Source organism: Macrotis lagotis, chromosome 1, assembly GCF_037893015.1.
Source record: "Macrotis lagotis isolate mMagLag1 chromosome 1, bilby.v1.9.chrom.fasta, whole genome shotgun sequence".
NCBI classification, from domain to species: Eukaryota; Metazoa; Chordata; class Mammalia; order Peramelemorphia; family Peramelidae; genus Macrotis; species Macrotis lagotis.
In genome coordinates, this window is record NC_133658.1 from 296335502 (window position 1) to 296360150 (window position 24649).

The 24649-nt window shown below is 38.6% G+C and overlaps 1 protein-coding gene across 9 annotated transcripts in view; it reads right to left on the reverse strand.

Annotated features, from left to right (window-relative positions):
- Positions 1 to 1051: 1051 nt before the first annotated feature.
- Positions 1052 to 24649, reverse strand: part of PDYN (prodynorphin) — a 138646-nt gene continuing 115048 nt past the window's right edge. For 8 of the 9 annotated variants that reach the window (XM_074211180.1, XM_074211183.1, XM_074211181.1 and 5 more), the window contains 4 exons: positions 15105 to 15224; positions 14435 to 14578; positions 4660 to 4807; positions 1052 to 3791 (listed from right to left, as the gene is read on the reverse strand). In XM_074211180.1, the coding sequence (XP_074067281.1) occupies positions 3156 to 3791; positions 4660 to 4788 (765 nt within the window). In that variant the 5' untranslated portion in view covers positions 4789 to 4807; positions 14435 to 14578; positions 15105 to 15224 and the 3' untranslated portion in view covers positions 1052 to 3155. The remainder of the gene's footprint in view (positions 3792 to 4659; positions 4808 to 14434; positions 14579 to 15104; positions 15225 to 24649) is intronic. The other variant, XM_074211182.1, reaches the window with a different exon arrangement.

Sequence of the window (24649 nt, forward strand, 5' to 3'; positions counted from 1 at the left end):
AAGTCTGAAACAACTGAACAACAACATTGCAAACCTTCAAATGTAATATAAATGATAGCTATTATTTTTGTTACTATTATTAATCTGCCATTCACAGTTCCCATGGTTTCATTCCCTCTCCTCCCCCTTCCTCTGCTGTCCCTATTGAACTATTTAATATTTGGAGTTTTAGCTCTGAAACTGAGCCAATATATATATATTTTTCAACCACTAGGTGCAATGAGAAATGCTGTTATTTAAGTTTCTATACCTTTTATTAAACTGTATGGATTAGTATACTCAACCTGGCAACAGGCAAAACTGGTTTTGAATCCTGCTTCTGACACTTTCTGGCTGTGTAACCATGAGTATGGCACTTAACCGCACTGTGCTTGTTTCCTCCTTTGTTGTGTGACTCGAGAGAGATAATGCATCTGAAGTGCTTTGCAAAATCTAACACTATATAAATGCCAATTTTTATTCTTTCTCTGGAACTCTTTTTATGAAAAAAGCTGACATTTTCTGTGAAATGAAATTAGAAGTGTGACAGGATGATGGAAGGAGTGCTCAGGAGACCTGGCTTCAGGTCCTAGCTCTGCCACTACCTTGATATGGGGTCTTGGATAAATCTCTTCCTCACCACCCCCTACCCCAGCCTCAGTCTCTTCCTCTACAAAATAATTTCTTTGGTCCCTCCCAATTCTAAAATTCCTTGTTCTTAAGTCCTTTATAATTTTAATGTTTTATGTTCTGTGTTCTAAGGTTGCTTCCATTAGAGAGGTAGCATAGAATCATGATTAGAATACCTTAGAGCTAAAAAGATAGGATTCAAATCCTACCACTTACTCTTACTATTTGTGTAATCATGAACAAGTCACTTAAGCCTGAGTTTCAGTATTCTCAGCTGTGAGAATGAAGGAATTAGATCAGATGTTCTCTAAGATCCCTCACAGTCTTTAAAACTGTAATTCTATTCTCTATTGTACCAGTAAAATCCTAAGTATCTTTAGATTGCTACAAGTAAGGAAAACTTTGTGAATAGAGCCTATGGGACACAGAGACATTAGCATCATCATTTTATTTATAATACAGAAGAAAAGGGGGACATGATACTGCCCCCTTTCAAACAGATCACATTCCAGTTTAGTCATGTAAACTGAATCTTTTTTAAAAGGAAGCAAAACAATCTGTACATTAGGAACATCACAATAAACAATGACTGTAGATGAATATTTGTGCTAGGCTGTAATTTATATAATACATGAAAATCCAGTATCATTGACCCTCAGATAACAAAAGGACTATCATTAAGAAGAGGCATTTGATTGGTTCTCCTTGGCCCAAGGAGGATATTTGGGGGCTAAAATTGTGAGGAAAGTTATCAGAGGGAAAATTTGGGCTTAAAGTAAGGAACAACTAGCATTCGGAATTGTCCAAGGGTAAAATGAGCTACTTTGAGGGATAGTAAGTTTCCTATCAGCAAAAATGTTCAAGTGGAAGCTGGATGATCACTTATAGAAGATACTATGAGATTTTATGTTTTAGATATGGAACTGGATTAGATGGTTTCCATGGTCCCTTCCTTCCTTTAGATTCTAAGACTCAGTCTGCCTCCTATAGTTCTCCTACAGCTTTATAGGGTCTAATGCCATTATTCTGAGTTACCTAAGGAGCTGATTTGATTTTTGAATTGTTTCATTACCATATTTGTTTGTTTTTAAGATGCTGATTGGAAAGGGTGGTCATTAAGGCATTCTTTCATTTTCTATCTGTTGCTTCTAGACGGCCTCAGTCCAAGTCAATCCCATATGGTGGACCATATGGTGTGGGCTCTCAGCAGCTGATATGGTGACTCAAGTGGCTGATCATTCCTCACCTCATCAGTCTGAATCCACCACAGTTCATCTCGGGTAGGAGAAAGATGCTGATCATTTTAATTAGTCTAACGAGGGCCAAGGGAACAGGTTTGCATTTTAAGTTTGTTGAATCTTTCCCTTAAAGTTTTGGAACTCAGAATGGATCCTGATCCAAGCATAAATTTCCCCTTCATATTCAATTCTACATAAATATTTAAGGAAGCATATTTCATATATTCCTGATTCATTCAGTGTCCCTCTCAATCAACATTATTATTGATAATAAAACTTATAGTTTTTTTCAAGGTCCTTTCCCTCTATTACTTAGCTGGGGAAGGGGGAAAGAAGGAGCTTATTATTAAAGGATGCATTTCCAAAAGAACCTTCCAAGGTTCAAAGAATGTCAATTCTCTTTATCCATTAGATAATAAATTAAAGGAAAGGTCTTGGAATGAGCACTAATAAAGAATAGAGAAGGAATTCATATGTTGATGGATGTGAGTCCTCCTTGAAGACATAGACATTAATCTACTTAAATTTGTCTTCATTCTAGTACCCATAATAGACTCTGCACTTTAGGCCTTAAATAAATGTTTGTTGAGGGGATGAATAAATGATGGAGGACATCCTAGGCCCTTACATTCTTTAGAGAGTATTTAGAGAGTAATCTTTAAAGGATTCAATCACTCATTCCTGGAATTCAGGAATTCTATATGTAAAAGTGTCTGGGTAGGCAAGTACAGTTCTATGGGACTACATTTCCCAGAAGCCGCTAGGGACAAGGGCTTTAAATTTCTTTCTCAGGGGGCCATGTAATCAAGTACAGAGACACTCTTTGACCCAATCATTTTGGAAATGTAGTCCAGATACAAGAGTACCTATGCTGTCATAAGTGTATGTTAATGGGCTTTGGAAGGAGGAAGACACATTGGCCCTTACACATAAGATATTCCTGGAGAAGGAGAAAAAAACAATCAAAATCCACTGCTTTGGGGATGGGGGTAATCTGGGTGTTTTTTTTGCTTTTTGTATATATGTGTATCTATTGTTTTTTGTCAGTCTGTTTTGGTACTGTAAGGAAACCTCAGTTCCATTCAGAAAAGAATGGAAGATGAGATTGAAACCAACATGCCTCTCCTTGATGTTAACCTCAGACATGGATACTCCCTGGACTGGGATGGACTGGACCTAAAGTGGGCTTGGATCTTCCTTCTGAACAAAATAATGCAGCCAAGCACAAAGTATGGGGATGATGTAATTAGTCCAGACAAGAAATGGATCAACTCCTAACTCTTTTCTGCTGAGGGCTGAGGGGAGGGTCTATAGACCAGAGACTTCCCCTGAATAGGCATTTGGATCTTCCTCGGACCGTGTCACCACTTTGAACTGCCGTCGAAGGAAGCCTCCATACCTCTTCTGATTATCCCACTTGAGCTTGGGGCGTATTCTTCTCATGAAGCCCCCATAGCGCTTGTGCAAGTCTTCCTGCTCCTGGCCATCGCTGGCCCCAGCCACCTCAAAGCTCCTCTTGGGATATTTGCGCAGGAAGCCCCCATAGCGTTTCATCTGATCTTTTGGGGTTCCTGCCGAGTCCTCACTAAGGTAACCCAGATCTCCTGTCTCCAAGGCTCTGTGGTACTGCTGCGAATCTTCTATCATCTCGGATACAGCCCGTTCACCAAACTTGGGGAGGAGTCCCCCAGATTTGTGGCTCAGGCCTCTGCCTCTGGCATTCTCCTGCATCAGAACATTGGCCAACTTCTCCATGGACTTGGTGAGCTCTGGGTAGGGTTTAGCCTGCTCTCCATACAACTCTTCAGAGGCCACTGACACACCTCCAAGTTCTTCTTTCCCATGAAGGCCCAGCATAAATGGAGTGAATAGCGACAGAAAGCTTTTACACTTCTCCCATTCCGTATTGGACATCAGGATTGTCTGACACTCTAGGAAACATGTCTGCAACACACCAAGCAAAAAGACAACAGTCAAGTCAGTAGAGAAACATTTATTAAGTACCTACAAGTGCCAGGCACTCTACTAAGGACTAGGGAAACAAAGAAGGATAGGGAAGAGTCTTTATCTTCAAGGAGCCTGGTCTAATGGAACAACAACATGCAAACAACTATATTCAAACAAGATAAGTATGTGTGTACATACATAAATATCTGTGTATATGTATATACATGATATAAGTGATATGTATGATAAATATGTATACATGATGAATGATAAATTGGAGATAATCTTAGAGGGAAGACTCAAAGGCTAGCCCACAACCCTATGATAATATTGTAGAACTGACAGATGAAAGAACCTTTGTGTACATCTTAATATATGCCATACCATTTAAGAGTGAGCCATTACAAAATACATTTAGAAACAGAAAAGAAATCAGAGATGTAAAATTAGTTTCTTGCCCTAATTTCTTGAAAGAAACACCTTTACTGCCAGAAATAACTGGAGATTCCTATAACATTTTCTAGAAGATTGAGATAATCTATGTCCCAGGTGTCATGCACTTCAAACATATTATTCTCTAGTAAAATTTTGGAAAGAAATCTGGGGACATCTAGGTGGTGTAGTGAATAGAACACCCCAGACTGGAATCAAGAGTTCAAATCTGGCCCCAGACACTTATTAGTTGTATGATCTTGGTCAAGTCATTTAACCTCAATTGTCTTCCCTTTCCCCAAAATAGAAGCAATCTGATTACCTGATAGCTCAGGCCTTTTTATGATGGCCTGTCCCCATGCTTCCTCTGAGCAGTTCAATTATCTGTGTCTCAGACAATACTTAGAATAACAATGATATACTCAAGACCTACCAATGGGTTGATGGGCTTGTCCAGGTTTTGAGTTTGCACAGCACACATGGAGCATTGGGCTGGGCAGTCAGCAGAGACTGAGGGAAATGTACTGAGGCAAAGAATCAGAATCAAGACCTGCCACTCCATTTTCTTTTAGAAACACTTTCTGTAAATGGAGAAAGAGAAACACAGGGACTAGTGATAAGGTCATCAGATGCATCAAAAGCCATTCTCTGGTCTGTGGAAAATTTGACAAGTGTCCAGACTTTGTTCTGTTCTTTTGACTCTTGCCTGTTATGTTTAACATACTTATACATGTGTAAACTATATCAGATTATTTGCTGTCATGAAGGGGGGTAAAAAAGGAGGCAGGGAGAAAAATGTAGAACTCAAATCTTACCTCCCCCCCCCCAAAAAAAATGAGTGTTGCCTCTTGCCTCCCTTCATCTATATACCTAGCCTACCATTAAATCCTGTCTTTTATTCTTTGGTAATATCTCTGGGATTTCACTCTTCTTCATCCTACTTAATTATTAACTACAGAAATAGAGATTATCGAAAGGGAAATTTGAACATAGAATATTAAGTCTGGGAGGGTCTTTAAAATATAAAACATGGCATGTCCAAGTGAAAAGGAATATAGACTGATTCTTTCATTTTAGAAATGGGAAAACTGAAGCAAAGTATGATTTGCCCAAGATCAAACCACACAGTGGCATTGTTCAGTGGAAATAGTCATGGCCTAGAAGTCATGGGCTCTAGCCTTGCTTTATTACTACTCTCTGTATGACCTTGGGCAAGTCTCTTCCTCTCCGTACCTCTGTGGTCTTTTCAAGTTGCTCCTCAAAGATTGTAACCTCACTTAAAATCATGAATAGAGCCTCAGTTCTGAGTTTGGATGATTTGTTAGCAGGAGGGATTCTCTGAGATGTCAGTCTCAGAGTTCTTAGCAATAATTGCTACTTCAATTGCTACACACAGGAAAAGAGAGAAGGGAGAAAAGAAGAGAAGAAGGGAGGGAAGAAAAGAAGAGGGGAGAAAAGAGAAGTGAAAGGAGGGGTAAAAGGAAAAGCATAAAAGGGGAAAGGAGTTAACTGGAACCTAGAAAGAGTGAGGAGAGGAAGAAAAGATGAGAGAAGGATAGAGAAGACAGAGCTGAAGACTAAAGGTGCTTTTCTGATATGTTTACACATTTTCATTTGATGAAATACTCAATTATTGTTACCATGGTACCACTGAAGGGTTCAAGTAACAGAATCACCTAGTTTCTCTCCCTTCTGGCCTTGAATTAATGGAATTCAAAACCAGCACAGTTATTTCAGGGCAAACAGTGAAGAGGAAAGGGAATAAAAAAGGAAAATGTAGATCTTATTCTGGGAGGAGAGGGCTGATAGATCACAAAAGGTCTAGCTACTAGCCAACCTCAATCCAGAGGCTTTTTCTGTGGATTGAATTAAATAAACATCTATTGGAAAACAGAATTGGTATGCACTGAAACACGATGATCACTTCTATGGATCACCTCCATGCCTTAGGAGATGCCTTTTATGAGTTGCTGTGAACAAAAAGTAATCATTTCCCTTCCCAAGGGCTAAGTTTTAATGACCCTCCCCCTCTACATTTATCAGGGCAATAAATATAGGTCCATCTCTCAGTCAGGATTTAATTAGCTTGGTAAGATTGGTTGGTGACTGTATTTTACTGGCAGAAGCCTCAAGAGTTCAGAGTCACCCTGAATACCATACAATGAGTCATGGGAAGAGGTCTTAGCTGGAGGATGACTACTCTATTGGTCCAAAAATAAGCTGCCCTTTTATCTCCAAATATGATTTTTGTCATTTTGTTTGCAATCTATAGTTGGATTTGTTTTTCATCATATACAAACATATGCAGAGTTTTATTGTAGGTTTAAGTTGATTAAAATTTAAGACTGCCCTAAGATTTCTGAGATGCCCTATTTAAATTTTTTTTAATTTCATAAACCACAGGTTAAGGCCCCATGAACCTAGTCTAACTCCTTCATTTTACTGAAAAATAAAATGAAGTGTAGAGACTTGGAGTGATCTTCCTAAGGCAACACAGATAATATGTGGCAGGGCCAAGATTTGAACTCAGAACTTCTAATAATAAATTGGTTTAAAAAGAAATGGAAATTCTTTGAAAGGAATATGTATGCTCATTCATGCATGTCATATACACAAACACACCTACACATCTGTATAGGTTATATGCTCATAAAAGTTAATGAACAAATATAATATATTGTATACCATATGTAAATTAATAATACTGTATCTAATACCTTAAACCAAAATAAATATATACAAACACAGGCTATCCAAAAAGTCTTAATGTAGTATTAAATTTGGAAGACAACCTGTATATGCACATTTTTGCCTATCATGTAAAATATATGCGTATGTATATAGGTATACACAATACACACAGGAGATATAGAAATAGGCATAAATATATTGTGTGCATGTGTACACATGCAGGATGTGTATTTATACAAAGACATGCATATAACCTTGTGTTTGTGTGTACATACATACACATGCATGCATGCATGCATTTGACAAATGCATATATATTTCCCTTTCAAAGAAATTTCATTGTAAGGAGACAATTTCTTTCTTTCTTTCTTTTTTGGTTTTTGCAAGGCAATGGGGTTAAGTGTCTGAGGCTGGATTTGAACTCAGGTACTCCTGACTCCAAGGCCAGTGCTCTATCCACTGCACCACCTAGTTGCCCCTAGGCAGTTTCTTTTTAAAACAATTCAGTATTAGTTAGCAGCCTTGGGTTCAAAGCTGCTACTTACTACCTTAGGAAGATCACTCCAAGTTCTTTGATGTGAAATGAAGAAGTTGGACTAGGTTGTTGACCTAGGGTCTATGAACTTTTAAAAAAAAACACATTTTGATGACTATTTCAATTTAATTGATTTCCTTTATATTTATCTATATACTGTTTTATCTGTTTTAATTGATTATTCTAAGAAAAGAATAATGAGCTTTACTAGAGAGACTTCCAATGGGATCTGTGATATCAACAACGTTAAGATTCCTGACTAGGGCCCCTTCTGGTTCCAAATCTAATACTCAGGACATCTTATTTAGCAGTTGGAATAGCTTGAAGTTAAACAGGATGCCAGGCCTACCAAGCTTGTTGGGGCTGAGAACCAGCCCGAGGACAGATCTTCGCCTAATATTATCATTTGACTATGTTCTGCAAGTTTAGAGGGAAGCATGTGACACCAAGATTTGAGAACAGATGATTCCTTTCTTTTCCTATCTCAGGTTGAAATCAGCCCCAGGTAAATTGGGGGAAAGAGAGGAGTCACTGAAGAAAGAAATATTTCACCTTTCCTTACTTCAGTATTCCAAGGATGTAAAGGAAGAATGTATAATAATTAGGACACTAGACCTAAAGTCTTGAAGACCTGGGCTCAAATTTGACCTCAAAAACTTGGCCCTGGGCTTGACATTTAACCTCTCTTGGCCTCAATCATTTCATCTTGTGATATGGACCAATGGCATTTGACTCTAGGCTTGTTACTTTTTATAATTACTTTGAGATATCAAGAATATATCACTGACTTGATAATAACAAATTACATTTGTCTAATGCTATAAAGCTTGCAAAATGCTTTTTTAATACTATTTCATCTAAGCCTCACAGCAATACTATAAGATAGGCATTATTATGATCATCAAGGATGTGTTAAGTTTCTGTTCCGGGCCTACAGAATTACAATCTCTAATCTTCCAGTCATCTAATCCAACCCATCCTCTAAAATACACACACACACACACACACACACACACACACACACACACACACACACACTCCCCATTATAACCTACCAGAAAAATAGTCATCCACCCTCTTTTTTGAGGACAATAATAGCAATTGCAATGATTGCAATAAGGGAAATCCACAGGTTCTCAAGGAAGCCCAGTCAATTGTGGGAAAATTATTAGTAAGTGTTTCCTGACATCAGGGTGAAATTTCTCTCTGACAGTCAATCAATAGGCATTTATTAAACACTACTGTGTACCATGACATCATGCTAAGGGTGGGGATATAAAGAAAAGCAAATAATAGTCCTTGACCTGAAGGAGTTTATGATCTAGTGGGGGAAATGACATAACTATATGCCACAAGCAAGCTACAGACAGGATACATAGGTTCCCCACTGCTTCTAGTTCCTGGTCTTTTGGAAGCCTATCTGCCTTCAAAGTTCAGATTAGTGCTACTCCCTGTATAAGTCTTTACTTGGTCCTTCCGGTTTTAAGCTCTCTCTTTACTCTGAAATTAATATGTAATTATACATATATATGTATAGATACACACATAATATAGTGAATTTTTTGTTTATTTACTGATTTCTTTATGTATATGCTATTCCCTCCCAACTTTGCCCTCCCCCATATAAGCTTCTTGAAGGCAAGGTCTCTTTAGTTCTTGTCTCTATGTTTCTGTAAGCAGCACAGTGCCAAGGTACATGGTGACTACAAGTAGATATAAATGAACTGAATCCCAGCCCAGGACTCTCTTCGCTAAAAGATGCTGGTCCAATAATGCTACCATATGAAATGATCTAAATGATAAGTTAATTACTCCCAAACTAATCTCCACCAAGACAAAACAAATTCAACATCCACCATACCATTCATAGGGCCAGGCAATGTAGCTCTCTCTGTTCATAGTGAGTCAAGGAGGTCAATGGGAAACAATGGACCTATTTTGTAGCCTCAATATTCATGAAAACCTTATGAATTATGATTTGCCATCTGTATTGAGAGGCAAACTATGCAGATCACTTAGTTTCATAATGGGTGAGATACAGCAAACAAAGGGCTGAAGTCCCTGCCTGGAAGAGGTCAGCCACAAATTCATTTCAGGCTAACATCCAGAGGAAAGAACAACGGAACAACAGAGCAGAGGTCAATATCACTGCACAACAAATTAAAAATAGTTTAAAAATAACTCTTTTCCAAGAAGAGCATCTAAATTGGGCATGTTCTGGGTTAGGTGAATGAAGAGAGGGTGAGGAAAAAAAAGGTGAGTGGAGAGTAGGCCAGTTGAGTCATGAGAGTTAGTGCAACATCATAGAATTTGGAATCTGAGGATCTATGCTTGAATACTGGTTGTATGATTTCCTTCCTCTGTGAATCTGGACAAGGTATCTTAGCCCTTGGAGCTTCAGTTTCTTTTTCTACAAAATGAGAGTATCAAGTTAGATAATCTCTAAAGTCTTTTTTGTGCTAAATGATGTTTTTATGTATATAGATTTCAAAAAAGGAAACTCCCTTATGAATGTATATTGACATAACTTGTAGTTTTGAAGAGTTGTCAGGGGCACAGAGAAATTGTGGCATAATCAATATTAATCAGAGGTGGTACTTGAACCTGTTTTTTGAAACCTGAGATCAACTCTCTATCTGCTATGCCAAGCTGCCTCCTATGCTCTATGCCTGACTCTTCAGAACACCATTTGGAGGGGTTTTGGGGGGGGGGAGTTGGCAAAGAGATTTGCCATTCCTTCTCTAACTCATTTTACAGATGAGGAAACTGAGGCAAGTAGAATTAAGTGACTTGCTCAGGGTCACCCAACTAGGAGGACTCTGAGGTCATAGTTGAACTCAGGTCTTTCTAACTCCAGACCTAGTGCTCTATCTGTGCCATCTAGCTAGCCATTCTATGTATTCTATATAATAAATCTTTGTTCAATCGAAGTGACTAAATAGAGAAACAATCTGAGCATGAACTATATTAAGAAAAAGAAAACTAATCAAAACAGGAGATGAAACATGCAGAGAAAGTGGGAGAGGAAGAAGAGAAACAAAATGAAACAAAGAAATGCACAAGTGATCAAACAAGACAAAAGCAATGTTGAAGAGGAAAAAAGAAGGAAAGATAACTTGGAAAACAGGTTACCTAAGAAGCTTAAATTTCCAAAGGCATAGTAAAAAAAATAAACATTTTTCTCTGTTGGTACTTTCCTAGATTCCTAGCTTTTATCCCCACTTAGTTGAAGGATCATAGCCCAAAGCTGAAAAGAAAAGATCTATAAACATATGTTGAACTCAAGTGCTTTGTTTTCTCACTGACTGAGATGCAAAGGGCTATTAAAACCCTAGATAAAAATATTCAGTCATGTCTTTGTATAGAGTGACCAGAGGAAGCACCTGTGTTTCAGGCAAAGCAAAGATATGAGAGAGACCCAGAGAACAAATCTGGCATATGGAAGAGAAATTATGGGCACATTCAGAAGCTTTCAGAAATGTGAGTCCTAAATAGAGCCTTCCCATTTAACTCCACTCTCCAGTAAATCAATTTGTGTGTAGTTGGGAGGCTTTGATCAACACTAAGCTTAAAAGGACTTGGCCTCATGCTTCCTTAAAGTCAGTGAGTCAATGTTTAGTGCCTAATGCGCCCTGTCTTACTGGCAGAGATTTCTATTTCATTAAATATTTTTAGCTCTTTGTCAGCTCCGATGAAGAATGTGTCATTTATGTCCCAAAGTGACAGGAATTGATGAAAATGGGTTAGAGAAACAGGTTACTTCTCTATATTTTCTCTGACATTTCTTGAAATCATCTCCCAAATATTGATTTCTATCAAAATGATTTAAGACAACTAATAAAATACAATGGCCATGGTGGAAAGTCCCAGAGACCTGGAGGTTGGGACTATCAATAACCAACATTCAAAAAGGGTTCCAAGATCTTGAAGGTAAAAGATAAAATGAATTTATTTCAGGGTGGAGATAAAAAAGAAGCAGCAGTAGGGGGTCATGCAGATTTGCTAGATGTTAGAGAACATTTATCACTCAGCTGGCGGGTAGTGGAAGGAGCTCTGCATTTGGAGTCAGAGGACCAAGTTCTATCTGGATAATCTTGAGCAAATCATTGGGCCTCAGTTTTGTTGTCTGTAAAAATAAAGGAGTTTGGAGCTTATGGCTTTTCAGGCCCCTGCCAACCCTAAATCCTATGGGTTAATGAGCTTTAAAACTAACTCGTCACCTTGAACATGGTAATAATAATAATAATACACTTGGGATAAACATTTTTCTATATGTTAAATGGTGGAGTTGGACTAAATCAAAGAGTGCTAACAAAGGGATCCATACTTAGGTTCAAGGCAGGTAAGTGGTACAGTGAAGAGAGGGCTGTGTCTGAAGTAGGAAGACTTATCTTTGTCCAAATCTGGCCTCAGACACTTGCACTTAACCCTGTTTGCCTCAATTTCCTCATCTGTAAATGAGTTGGAGAAGGAAATGGAAAACTACTCCAGTATCTTTGCCAAAAAAACTCTACATGAAGTCATGAAGAGTCGGACATAACTTGAATAAACAGTAATAAAAAACTCCTAACCAAGGAGTCTACAAACAGGCCCAAAGCAGCTACATGGTGGGTAGAGTGCCGGGCCTAGAGTCAGGAAGATCTGATTTCAAATCTGGCCTCAGATTCCTAGCCAGCTGTATGAAGCTTGAGCACATCACCTATATTCTATTTGCCTCATCTTTTAGCTCATCTGTAAAATGGAAATAATAACAGCACCTAGTTCCCAAGGGTTTTTGTGGTTATCAAAGGAGATAATATTTGTAAAGTACTTAGTATTAAGTACCTAGAAAGCACTATTTAAACTCTAATTATTGTTGTGGTTGTTTTTGTTATATTTCAAGCTTCTGTGAACTTGGAGAGGGGGATTAAATCCTTATCTTTCACCAAGTTTTAACTGAAATCTAACATTGTTGTCAATGAATATGATTCCAAGAAGAGGTCTAAAGGCTACCAAGGGGATCATGACAGAATAAAGGCTAAGATCCCTCATACTATCTGGCCTCTAAAGGATTCTTCCTAGTGATAAAATTTTACATTCTAGGGTCCCCATCACCAGAGGCTGTCAAACAGAGGTTGGATGACCTGATGTCAAGGATGATTTAGTTGGAGTTCCTATTTAGGGAGGGTTTGGACCAGGGGGTCTGTAAGAACTGAGAAATTGTCACTTAAAATTCCTAGGTTCTAACATTCTATGAGTCACAGCCCTTCCCAGCTCTTAAATATTCTATGTTCTCAGCTCCCTCCCAACTGTGACATTCTATGTTAGATATACTCTCAGCCCTGACAATCTAAGTTTTACCTCATCTAATATATGCTCTATGTTCTCTTCCAATTCACCACTATCTAAATTTTGGGTTCTGGGGTTTCCCCGAGTTCTGATATTCTGTGACTGAAGATGGTCAAATAGCTTACAAAACTGTTCCATTTCCCTGACCAATTAAAAAATTGTCATTTACAGAGAGCATTCAGAGTGGAAGCCTTCACAACCCACACTCTCTCTAGAAGAGGCAGGATGCACGTACCATCTCGTGTACCCCTAGCTCACAGGGGACAAAACAGTGGGCTCCCTGTCACCTGTCAGCAAGCTGGCAAAAGCCTCCCCCACACACCTAACTCACCCACTCCTGCACCGACTACCCCACGCAGGATTTATCTGTGCTGTGCTTAGAGATAAATGACCTACAGAAATAGAACCAAAAGGAAAAGGGAGGAGAAGCAAGAAAATTGAGAGAAAGAAGGAATGGAGGAAAGAAAAGAAGCAAATTGATATTCTGATTCACATAACAATGACACTTGCAGGAGTCCCTGTCAGACTGGAAATACAAAGAAGCATATGTTTTATCAATCTCTGAAAAGCATAATGGGGAATGAGGGCTTTCTGTCTGTGGGAGGGGTGTTGAAATCAGATCTGTTACCCTACTGCACATATTTCAGGAGGGGAAATATGATTAAGAAATATTTGTAAAGCACTAGAAGACTTGATAAAAGACACTATAGAAAGTAAAAAGTGGTTGCATTTACCTTTAGAATCATAGTTTGCTAGAACTAAAAGGAACCAACTTATGTCATTTTACAGATGAGGTAACTGAGTCTCAGAGAAGAACAAATCATGGTCATAGAATTTTAGAATGAGACTGTAACATCATGCCAGGCACAAAATGTCAGATCAGAGAGATCATCTACTCCAATTCCTTCCTTTTATAATTGGGGAAAATGAAGCCCTTGGATAGAAAGTGATTTGTCCCAAGTGGTGATACAACAAATCCATGGTAGATAGTTCCATACCCTCTTCATTCTTAGTCTCTTTTCACCACCAACAAAATTTGAGTATTAAGCATAATTTAGATACTTTTAATTTTTAATAATTTTACCCCAGATTATATTGTTAGTTTAAAGCAAAGATAGGACTAGAATCTTGTTCTCCCAGCCTCTAATACTCTGTCCTTTCAAACACCTGGTATTATCTGGCTAGTCAATAAACTTCTCTTCAGAGTCTTTGAAACTTTTCTTCTTAGAAAAAGTTTAGAATCCTGTACACTTAAGAAAAATATGTCTGGGTTTTTTCATTCAGACAGGAGGTTTTGTCACTCTTTCTCTTCTCTCCCTAAGTGGTCTCTTGTCACTGTCCATGCTACTCTACCGCTTTCATCAAAATAAGTATCACTGAAGAGAAGAAAAGGGAATGATTTTCAACTATGCTTGCTTTTAGAATCTGTTCTCTCTTCTCCTCTGAGAAAAAGACAAAGGTTTTATATACTTTGAAAAATTACCCAGAATCAAGGCACTGAAAGGAATAACATTATCAATAATTAAAAGTGATTGGGAGACAAGGAAAACTGCTGGCACTGGTTGTACATTTTGAAACATGACAATTGATGACTTTCTGGACCTCACTAATGTCCCAAGTCCTTGTTATCTAAACTCTAGAAAAGATCACAAACCTTATTTTTAAACATCCCGATTCTCTGAAACTCCAAGGAGAGCCCTGGATTTGAAGTCAAAAGAACTTTCAGCCTCAGTTCTGCTACTGACCAGCTGGGTGATCTTGGGGAAGTCAGTTCCCTTCTTGACTTCAGTTTCCTAATCTAGAAATAGGGAGAATAATACTAGCATTCCCTACTTCCAAAGTCTCTCATAAGTAAAGCACTGTGTTGATAAAGTACCATGGACATTTGAGTTATGCTTATCAACCCCAAGCATTCCATTCTATTTGACCAAGGAGAGAACATGGAGCTTGTTGAGGAGTATTGCATAAAGTAGACAGAAATTGAGCTGGCTGAATGTACCCCAGAACTGAGAGTGCACCAGTCATCCCAGAAACCAGAAGACTGAGAGAGCCCTGGGCTTACCATATACAAAGTGTAGTTGGCAGCAAAGCTGAGTTACCAACTACATGTATAAAAGAATATACTCCTTTCAAAAAGGAATAGTACCTACAGGGAAATTCCAGGAAATAGAAACTCAATAAATTATCCTTGGGACTACTAATGAGTCCCCAGTGTGAAATTTTCAGAGGGTCACTTGCCCTGGCTTCCAACCTGAGTTCCCAACACAAATCAATAAAAAAAAATTCCATACTCCCCACCCTCTTGCCCATGCTGAAATTTTTACCTGTGTGCGTGTTTCTTTGTCCTGAAAAGCTTCTCACCTTCCCATAGAAGGTATGCTTTCTGATGACACGGGAGGTCCACCACCAGCAGCTTTCTTGCCAGATTCAGTAGGGTCTTGTCCCTGGGGTCAGAGAAAGGAGCTGTCCTTCCTGAGCAGCCTATCTCACTGCAGCAGCGACAGGGGCTGCAAATGGACAGCGTGGTCCTCCTCAGAACTGGAGTTCTGATGCCTGGTTCCCCCTCTTTTTATTGACACGGAGCCTCCCCCTGTCATGCAGACCCAGCTCAGCATAGGCTCTTCAGAGCCAATAGGGGAAGACAGCTCACAATAGTCAGATGCAAACAGACCTCTCGACACCTCCCTGCACAGAACTCCAACATTCCCTAGGTCCTTCAACTGGAACCCCCTGGAACACTTACCAGTAGGCATCTGCTCAGGGCAGGGATGTGGGGGAGTGAGGAGGGACTTGGGGGGAAGGGGAACGAGGCAATCATGTCAGAGGAAGAAATGTGCTCCTTTAAACCCAACACATGCCCAACCATAGATCAAGGGGATAAGTGGTCTGTGAGCCCAAGTACAGGTGTGTAGGAGCTCACATGTGAGCATATTCATGTATGTGCCCATGTGTTTGCCAGCCTCTGCTAGCAGGCTCTGAAGGAACGAGACTGTGAGACTGTGCCAGGCACACCAACACTCATAGAAACATGATGATTTCCAAGCCGTCTGGAACCGACTGTTTAGTCTTCCCTGGCTGCAAAACAAAATGGATAAAGCTGAAAATACAGCCCTGAATGTTTGAATCCCCCTCAAAATATGGACTGATAATAACGTGCCTCTCTGTACCTACTCTGGCTAAAAGTACATAACTGTCTCATTTATTCACATTGCCTGTGCATCCATCTAAATTGCTCATGTTATTCTAGTATTTCATCATTTCAGAAGCACTTCCCTCACAATGATGCTGTGAAAGATACAGAAGTAGGATCATCTCCATTTTACAGATGAAGAAACTGAGTCTTAGAGCTAGGAAATGATTTGGTCAAGAGGTTAGTTACTGCTAAAGCTAGGATCTGAATCCATGTCTTGTGACTCCTAGTTGAGTGATTTGAACAGTGTACCATCTGAGACATTGCTCCTTCAAGGCCTAAGCTATGTTCTAGCTGCTATTATTAGGTGGTCATCAGTCTTGGAAAAAAATGTGCTTCTCATCTTCAAAGAAAGCAATAAAAGTTGAGAACAAAAAACAGCCTTTAGGAGACTATTGAAAGGATCCAAAAAAGAAGATTCTGCATTGTTCTATTAAAAACAACAACAGGGGCAGCTAGGTGGCACAGTGGATAAAGCACCGGCCCTGGAGTCAGGAGTACCTGGGTTCAAATCCGGTCTCAAACACTTAATAATTACCTAGCTGTGTGGCCTTGGGCAAGCCACTTAACCCCATTTACCTTGCAAAAACATAAAAAACAACAACAACCAAAAAACCCTGATTTAAATTCAAGTATCTGTGTCTTGACCCTCAGTTTCCACAATTGCAAAATGGGAATAATTCCTCACAGAGATATAAAGAGGAAAATTCCTTGTGAACAATAATATGCTATAAAAATGGGAGAAATTATGTTGGAAACACTTTCCATAGAACTGACTCACCCAGAATTACAGAATCTCAGAGTGGAAAAGAAGCCTTGCGACTATTTAGTCTCACCTGTACCTCTATATAAGTCATCCCTGACAGACTTAAAGCCTCCACATGAAGACCTCTAGAAAAGGGGCCCCTACTTCCTCTTGAGGCATCCCATTCCACTTTTGAATAGCTAGAATTTTAGGGAACTAATAGAGTGCCAGACCTAGGCTTAGGAAGATTGGCCTTAGACATGTGGTAGCTATGTAACCTTGAGCAAGTGACTTAATCCTGTTTGCCTCAGTTTCCTCATCTGTAAAATGAGCTGAAGAAGGAAATAACAAACTACTTCTGTTCTCTTTGCCAAGAAAATCCCAAAGGAGTTATGAAGAGTCTGAAACAACTGAACAATAATTCTTAGGAAGTTTTTCCTTACAGAGAAATTAAAATGACCTCCCTGAAGCTTAGACCATCGATCCCATTTTTGCCTTTTGGGAACAAACAAAATTAATTGGATGTCTTTTTCATATAACAACCCTTCATATATTTGAAGGCAGCTTGTGTCCCCACTAACTTTTCTCTTCTCAGAGCTAAACAACTTCCAACTTCTCCATGTGTTTCAAAATGGTTTTCTTTCCAAGTCTCTTTCCAAAAGAAGCCTTCTTTAGGCATGGAAATCAAGTATAGCTAGAAAGCAACCAAAAGAAAGATCCTATAATACTAATAACCACTGGTTCACAAGATTTAATAGATGTGAAATGAAATGTGTGAAATGTGTGAAAAAGTCACTGGACCCATGCGTCTGGAGATCTGGACTGAAGTCATAGCTCTACCATTTTCTATGGAGCTGTGTGCTCCATAGAACAAATAACTTGTTCTTCCTGGGCTTTAATATCTTCATCTGTTGAGTTCAATGTAAGTTCTCTTCTAGTTTAGACATTTTGTATTCTAATGATTCTTCTGTTAGAATATTCTATGCTACAGTGTTAGTTTGGGCATTAAATATTCTAAAGTCTCATCTACGTTTGACATTCTATGTTCTGAAGTCCCTCCTGGTTTGCACATTCTATGTTCTAGAATCTCTTCAAGCCTTCATGTTCTGTGTGATATTTTTTCCTCATTTACTAAATATATTTTTTCCTAGATACCTTCCTCTCCCCACTACTTCACATTACCCTTCTGCTCCCTCTTTGAAATAAGGACTTTTCACAGATTGTAAAACCTCCATCTTCACTATCTATTCAATTCCAATCCCTGCTCCTAGTTCCCCTTTGCCTCATAGCTCTCTGCACAGAATCCCCCTCCTCCGCCTCCTCCTCTTCCCCTATGCAGTAAGCTCTTGATAATTACCTTGGAGTAGACAAAGACTCCAAGACAAGAATATAATGGCTTCTGTGCTTGGGAGTCAGCAGGAGCAGGAAGCTTTAGAAATAGGGATATACAGTCAACGCTGACTATTAGCCAAAGAACCACGGCAGGGAACATGATGGTTAAAATAAATCTATGGATAATCTTCATCTGAGTTTTTTTTTTCATTTTATCCTCTACCTCCAGATCATTAATTACTAACTACTTTAAGCTACTAACAAATGGTTCGTCAGGTTGATAGGAATTTCTTCTCTGCTCTCTTGCCTTAAATTGCAAGAAAGGGAGAATAATTTTTTATCATTAATGATAGTTCATTTCCAAAGTGCTTCCCTGGCAGCTTCCAAGAAGATAGGTTATATAAATATTATGCTTCTCATTTTACAGATGGGGAAGCTGACGCTCAGAGAGATGACATAACTTGCCCTTGTTTATGTATCTAGTAAGGATGAAAGTTGAGGCAGCCAGTCCTGGAGTCAGAAAGACTCATCTTCCCCAGTTCAAAATCAGGCTTCAGGCACTTACTAGCTGTGTGATCCTGGGCTAGTCACTTAACCCCATTTGTCTCAGTTTCTTCATCTGTAAAATAAGCTAGAGAAGGAAATGGCAAACCTTTCCATTACTTTTGCCAAGAAAACCCAAATGGGGGTCACAAAGAGTTGAAACAACTCAATAACAACAAACTATGAAATCCAGGACAGAATCATAACCCTAAAGGGACCTTAGAGATCATCTAGGGCAATATTTCATTTTATAACTGAGTAAACTGAAATCCAGAGAAGAAAAGAATAGGCAGCAGAGAACAGAGTCAGGATTCAAACCATTGACCTCTAACTCCAAATTTAGTATTTCTTCCATTATTACCCTCATGTCATGAGGTCTTCTTACAATATTACCACACTGGTCCAGTCATGGTTTCTTAGACTTAGCCAAGATTTTCATTGATTTTCTCTGACTGAAGTATGGAAAATATGTATAGCAACTCCCTTTTCTCATCGATCCAGACTTTGCCCATTCATTCTCTCCCTAGAGCTCTCCATTAAATGGTAACTATGAAGTTTTCCAAATCAGGGAGACATTCTCCTTCTATGGGCTAAAGTTGTACTGATTGCCTACCCAGAGATCAGCATGAAAGAGCATCTGTTAGGAACACCTAGTCTCTCCTCTTCTAATCCAAACAAGCAGAGATGCTGCCAGGGTAACCTCATGCCCTGCTCTCATCATTCCACTACTCTACTCAAAGGGAAACTAGGTAGCACAGCAGACAGAGCACAGGCCTTGGAGTCATGAGAATAGGAATTCAAATCCAGCTTCAACACTTAACACTTATTACTTGTGTGGCCTTGGGCAAGTCACTTATCCCTTATTGCCTCCAAATCCAGGGCCATCTCCAGTCGTCCTGATCCATATCTGGTCATTGGAGTCAGATGACTTTGGAGGAGAAAGTGAAGCTAGTTACTTAGCACAACACCTCCTCACTCAAATCCAATTCACACGTTTATTATGGCATCACCTCTCTGATATCATGGTCTTCTTTGCGAATGGACAAACATCATCATGAGTTCCACTCTAGTCAAAACCACTGGTATTTTCCCATTACCTATGAAATATTACTAAGCCTTTAGCATAGCATTCAAAGCTTTCCACAATCTCATCCCAATCTCCCTATCCAGTTTTATTTCACACCACTCCCCTTTGCCTACTACATGCTTCAACCAAACTGGATAATTTACTATTTACCATTTTCCTCCCCAAATACATCCTGAATTTTCCTTTTCTCGTCCCCAGACTTGGAACAACATTCACTTCCATGTCTGAATATTAAAATTCCATTAGTCCTTTACAACCTAACTCAAAGAGCAACTCCTCCATAAAGTCTAATCTTCCCACTTGGAAATGATCTTTACTTCCTCACTTTAACTTATAGTTATTATTTCATTTATATGTTTAGCTGGACTAGATTATCTCTGGGGTCCCTCCAATTCTAAATCTACAATCTTACAAGTGTTACACTTAGCTTGCATTCTTTTTTTTCACACAATATGTTCTATTTTATATTGTAGCTACTTGCATACCTGTCATCTTCTCCATTAGGTTGTAAACTCCATAAGGGCAAGAACCATGTGTCTCCCCCCAGTATCTAGTACAGAGATGTGTACTATGTCATTATACACATATGTAATAAAAGTTGGTACAATTTTATAGATGCATAAAATATTTAGAACACATAGCATATAATATCAAAACTAGAGGGATCTTAGGACACAGGACACAAAACATCAGAATTAGAGTGAAACTACCAATATATAAAAGTGTGTTCTACAAGACTTCAGCAAAGTTCAAGTTTAGGGAAAATGAAGAAACATAGTCATTTAAGGATAAAGGGGAAGATATTTCAGGATGAGAGAAGAGCATTTCACAATTTAGAAGGGATTTAGAATTTTGAATAGTTCAATTATAGGTGAAGAGGTCATCAAAATAGTGTACAGATCTCTGTTCCTAGCCACTTAACTGCAAAAGACCCTAGAAAGAGCAATGGAAGGATAATTGACTGAATCAGAACTTATCATCATAAGCCAAGGAAGAGTCCTGCCTGAGAAAACTGGCCAGGACTAGGGAGAAATAGGAGAGGTTAGAACTCTCTCATCTCTGGGCTGGAGGTAATGAATAAACTGGAGATATTGGGTGTAAGAATGTCAAGAGCAGAGGCTTCTGTTAATCCTAGGCTAAATAATATTACCCCCAGCTGAAAGAAAAACACTGCAACAGTCTAGCTGGAGCAATCAGAGTACCATTCAGCTCTGAGAAGAATCCAGTAATGAGTGACCTCAATCAAGTAGTCTAATGGCTCTCCTTCTCTCAGCTAAGCAGCAGTGGTTCCTAATAGTCCAACAATATACCTAGCCCATTAGTAACTGAGTCTGGTGAGGAACCAGCACAACAGCCAGGTGATGCACTTGAACCAGTCCAGAAACACACTAATCAACCTTGTGAAGACATTATACCTTATGAGGAGTAAGCCCAGTTGAGCTGCCCATATATCTGAGATTCTGTGACCTATGAAGAGTCAACCTATTGAAAATCCAAGAAAGTAATTCATTGCTAAATCCATGGCATTTTGTGATATATTGTATAGAGCACATACTCCTCCCCCCCCCCAACTCTCCATTTGTGGGAAAATGTGATTTTGGAAAAATACTCTAATTACTTTCCTTTATGTGAACTAGGGTTAAAAGGATAGTCACCTCTCAAGAACTGTGGAAGCAATAGCAACTGTCCTCTGAGAACTCAACCTCTCAATGTCAGTGCAAGTCAAGAGTGAACTAGTTGGTGAATTCAAAGTTTAATAGGATATAGATATGTAAAGGAAACTGGAACCAAAGTAGAGAAACTTATTTGCCCAAGGTCATATAACTAATAAATGGCAGAACCAGAATTCAAACCCAAGCCTACTGACTCCAAACTCATTGCTCGACACTATGATACCTCCTTTATACACACCACCAGTATGTATATTTCACTGATATAATAAGGAAGACAGAAAGATTCTATCTATCAAGGTAAAAAGACTCAAGATTTAATCATTTTTTCAGTCATTGTTAATGTGAGAATTTTCCTTACTTGGCATATACATTTGTTATGAGGGCTATTTTTTCAACTTTTTCCTTTTTTTCCAACTGTAGGAGGTAAAAAGGCAAGGAGTAATAGGGATAGAGTAATGAAATAAAGGAAGGAGGAGGAGGAGGAGGAGGAGGAGGAAGGAGAAAGAGAGAGAGAGAAAGAAAGAAAGAAAGAAAGAAAGAAAGAAAGAAAGAAAGAAAGAAAGAAAGAAAGAAAATGAAATTAAAGGGGGAAAATTTGAAACAACTTGATTGAGATATTTATTTTTAATGCTGAAAAGCAATCAGAAGAAAGACCAGAAAGATGCAAAGGCAAGTAGGACAACTTTGAAAGCTCTAGATTCGATTTGTTATATATCTGAGAAGAAAGGCAAACTATACATAACAGAGGTCTTCAGTTTCATGTATAATCTTATTTTTATGTTCTATTATATGTATGGAAATCCCCATTTTATTTAGAGTTTGTTAAGTTCCAAATAAAAATAATAGATAGCGCTTTTATCATAGCAGACCAGGCTGCCTGAAGAGGTAAAGAAGTGAATGCTTCATCACTAGACAAAGGATCAGAGACTAGAATAGAGAGCTGGAAGGGATCCCAGGGGCTATCTAGTCTAACTCTTTCATTTTATTTATGAATTTTTTATTCCCAATTTAATAAACACCAAAAATGAATATTTCCATATACAAAGTAGAAGACAGAAAAAGGGATTGTACAGGAAAGGTGGGTCTCATATTCAGCTTGCTTTCGATTTTAAGCATATAATAAATTCAGCATATAGCTTTCCTAGCTTTCCTGCTTACCTGTGTTTCCCCTCTGGTTTTTTCTTCTGTTCTCTTCTGTGCAGTTTAAAAAATATTTACATTTATTCTTTTCTTTTTTCTCATATCTTCTTTTCTTTTTTTAACCTCTTTTTTACCTCTTTCTCCAAAAGAATAGAAAGGAAGGAAGGAAGGAAGGAAGGAAGGAAGGAAGGAAGGAAGGAAGGAAGGAAGGAAGGAAGGAAGGAAGGAAGGAAGGAAGGAAGGAAGGGAGGGAGGAAGGAAGAAAGGGAGGGAGGGAGGAAGAAAGGGAGAGAGGGAGGAAGAAAGGGAGAGAGCTAGGAAGGGAGGAGGGAAGGAAGGGAGAAGAAAAGGAAGGAGGGAAGGAAGTAGCACCCTTGTAACAATATATACAATCAGACAGAACAAATTCTCACAGTGGTTATGTCTAGAGATGTAGACCTTATTGGCTATCTTCCATCCCTCATCTATCAGGAAGTGGGTAGCATGCTTTATTATCAGTCCTCTCGAACTATGGTTGATGACTGAATTGGACAGTGTTCTTAAGTTTTTGAAAATTGTTTTTCTTTACAATGTTTCTTTATAATGTTATATATATAGGGAATATAGTCTTACTATATCCAGTCCAGCTAAATATATAAATAACATCTGTGTAATGTTACAATGTTTCAATTAAATAACCACTAAATAAAATGTTACAATGCTTCTTTACAATGTTTCCAATATTATAGTCTCAATACACGTTGAGATTGAGTTCAAAACAATGTGCCACAATGAAGAAATAAGAACTGAGTCAAATAAAGACAGTGTGGATTCAGTCATGTCACTTCCTCTATGGTATTTAAGTTTTTCATATTACTTGTAGTCTTGGATTTGAAGGTGCTATTTTTACCTTCTCTCACTCTCTCTAGGGGAATGTCTCCCAGCAACCTTCTCTTCTCTTCTGTGTTGAATAACTATTTGCCAAAATTCAAGGGGTTCATTGTAACTACAAAGTCACATTTTCATCTGTAGTACCCAAGTTTGTTATAGAGTCTTAAGTTTCCTCTTTTGTAAAATGAAGTTTGGACTAGAAGGCTCCCTTTCTACTTCTGACATTTTTTGTTCTAGAGTCTAACAATTTCTGATCTCCAGTCCCTTCCAGTTCTAACAATTTTGTGTTCTATATTCTAACATCCTATGTTCCAAGATTCCATCCTTTTGCAATTTTCTGTAAATCATAGATTCTCCAGACCTGTGCTGAGAGAGCCATTTGTGATTCTGGTTGTTGAGCTTAGAGGACAGAGAAGAGCTCCGTATTTTGCATTAAGAAAGACTCTACCTTAGCATGGTTGATTTTTTTTTCACACCAAGTGAAGAGATCCTATCTTGGAAGCAGCAAAATAGTAGCAGCCCTCACTACTGGGAATACTAGAAACTGCACAGGCTAGTACCCTGAAGGCAATTTTTGCAACATATAATTTATGCAAAGGGTCCAGATGCTTCTCTTAGGTTCATTCTAAAGCAACAAATACTTGTTTATTTCCATGAGGGAATGAATGATAATGATATTTCATTTCCCAATGAGAAAGACAGTCATCTCCCTAGGAGAAAGATTTTTGCAGAAGGGATAAGTCTGGGGGAAAAAAACGGAATCTGTTAGTTTGCTCATGCTGCCAAATATGATTGGATATAGCCTGTTGCTGTGTGACTATCTCCAAATTCTGAGCATTAACAAGTTGAGGGTAAACAAAACTTCTTAGTGGATGGAATTGGGATGCTCAGTCATCTGCTTATGTCGGCTTTGAACAGACAGAATGAGCAAGTTCTCAGTGATAATGAGTGCCATACTATCATTCTGAGGGGTTTTGGTTGATGATTTTGCAGAATAACATCTCATTCTAAGCTGAATTACCTGGCATGTGGCCAGCACACATTAAGATTGCTCTCAAAACAATGTGCTACAATGAAGAAATAAGAACAGAGTCAAATAATGACAGTGTGGATTTGATCATGTCACTTCCTCTCTGCTACTCAATGTTTTTCCATCTATAAAATGTTGGAATTGGACTAGATTGACTCCAAGTTCTCTTCAAACTACTGTCTTCCATTTGTTTTATTCCAAGGGGGCTTCCCAATCTAACATTCCATATTCTATCTTCTTTTTATAAAGATATATTTTG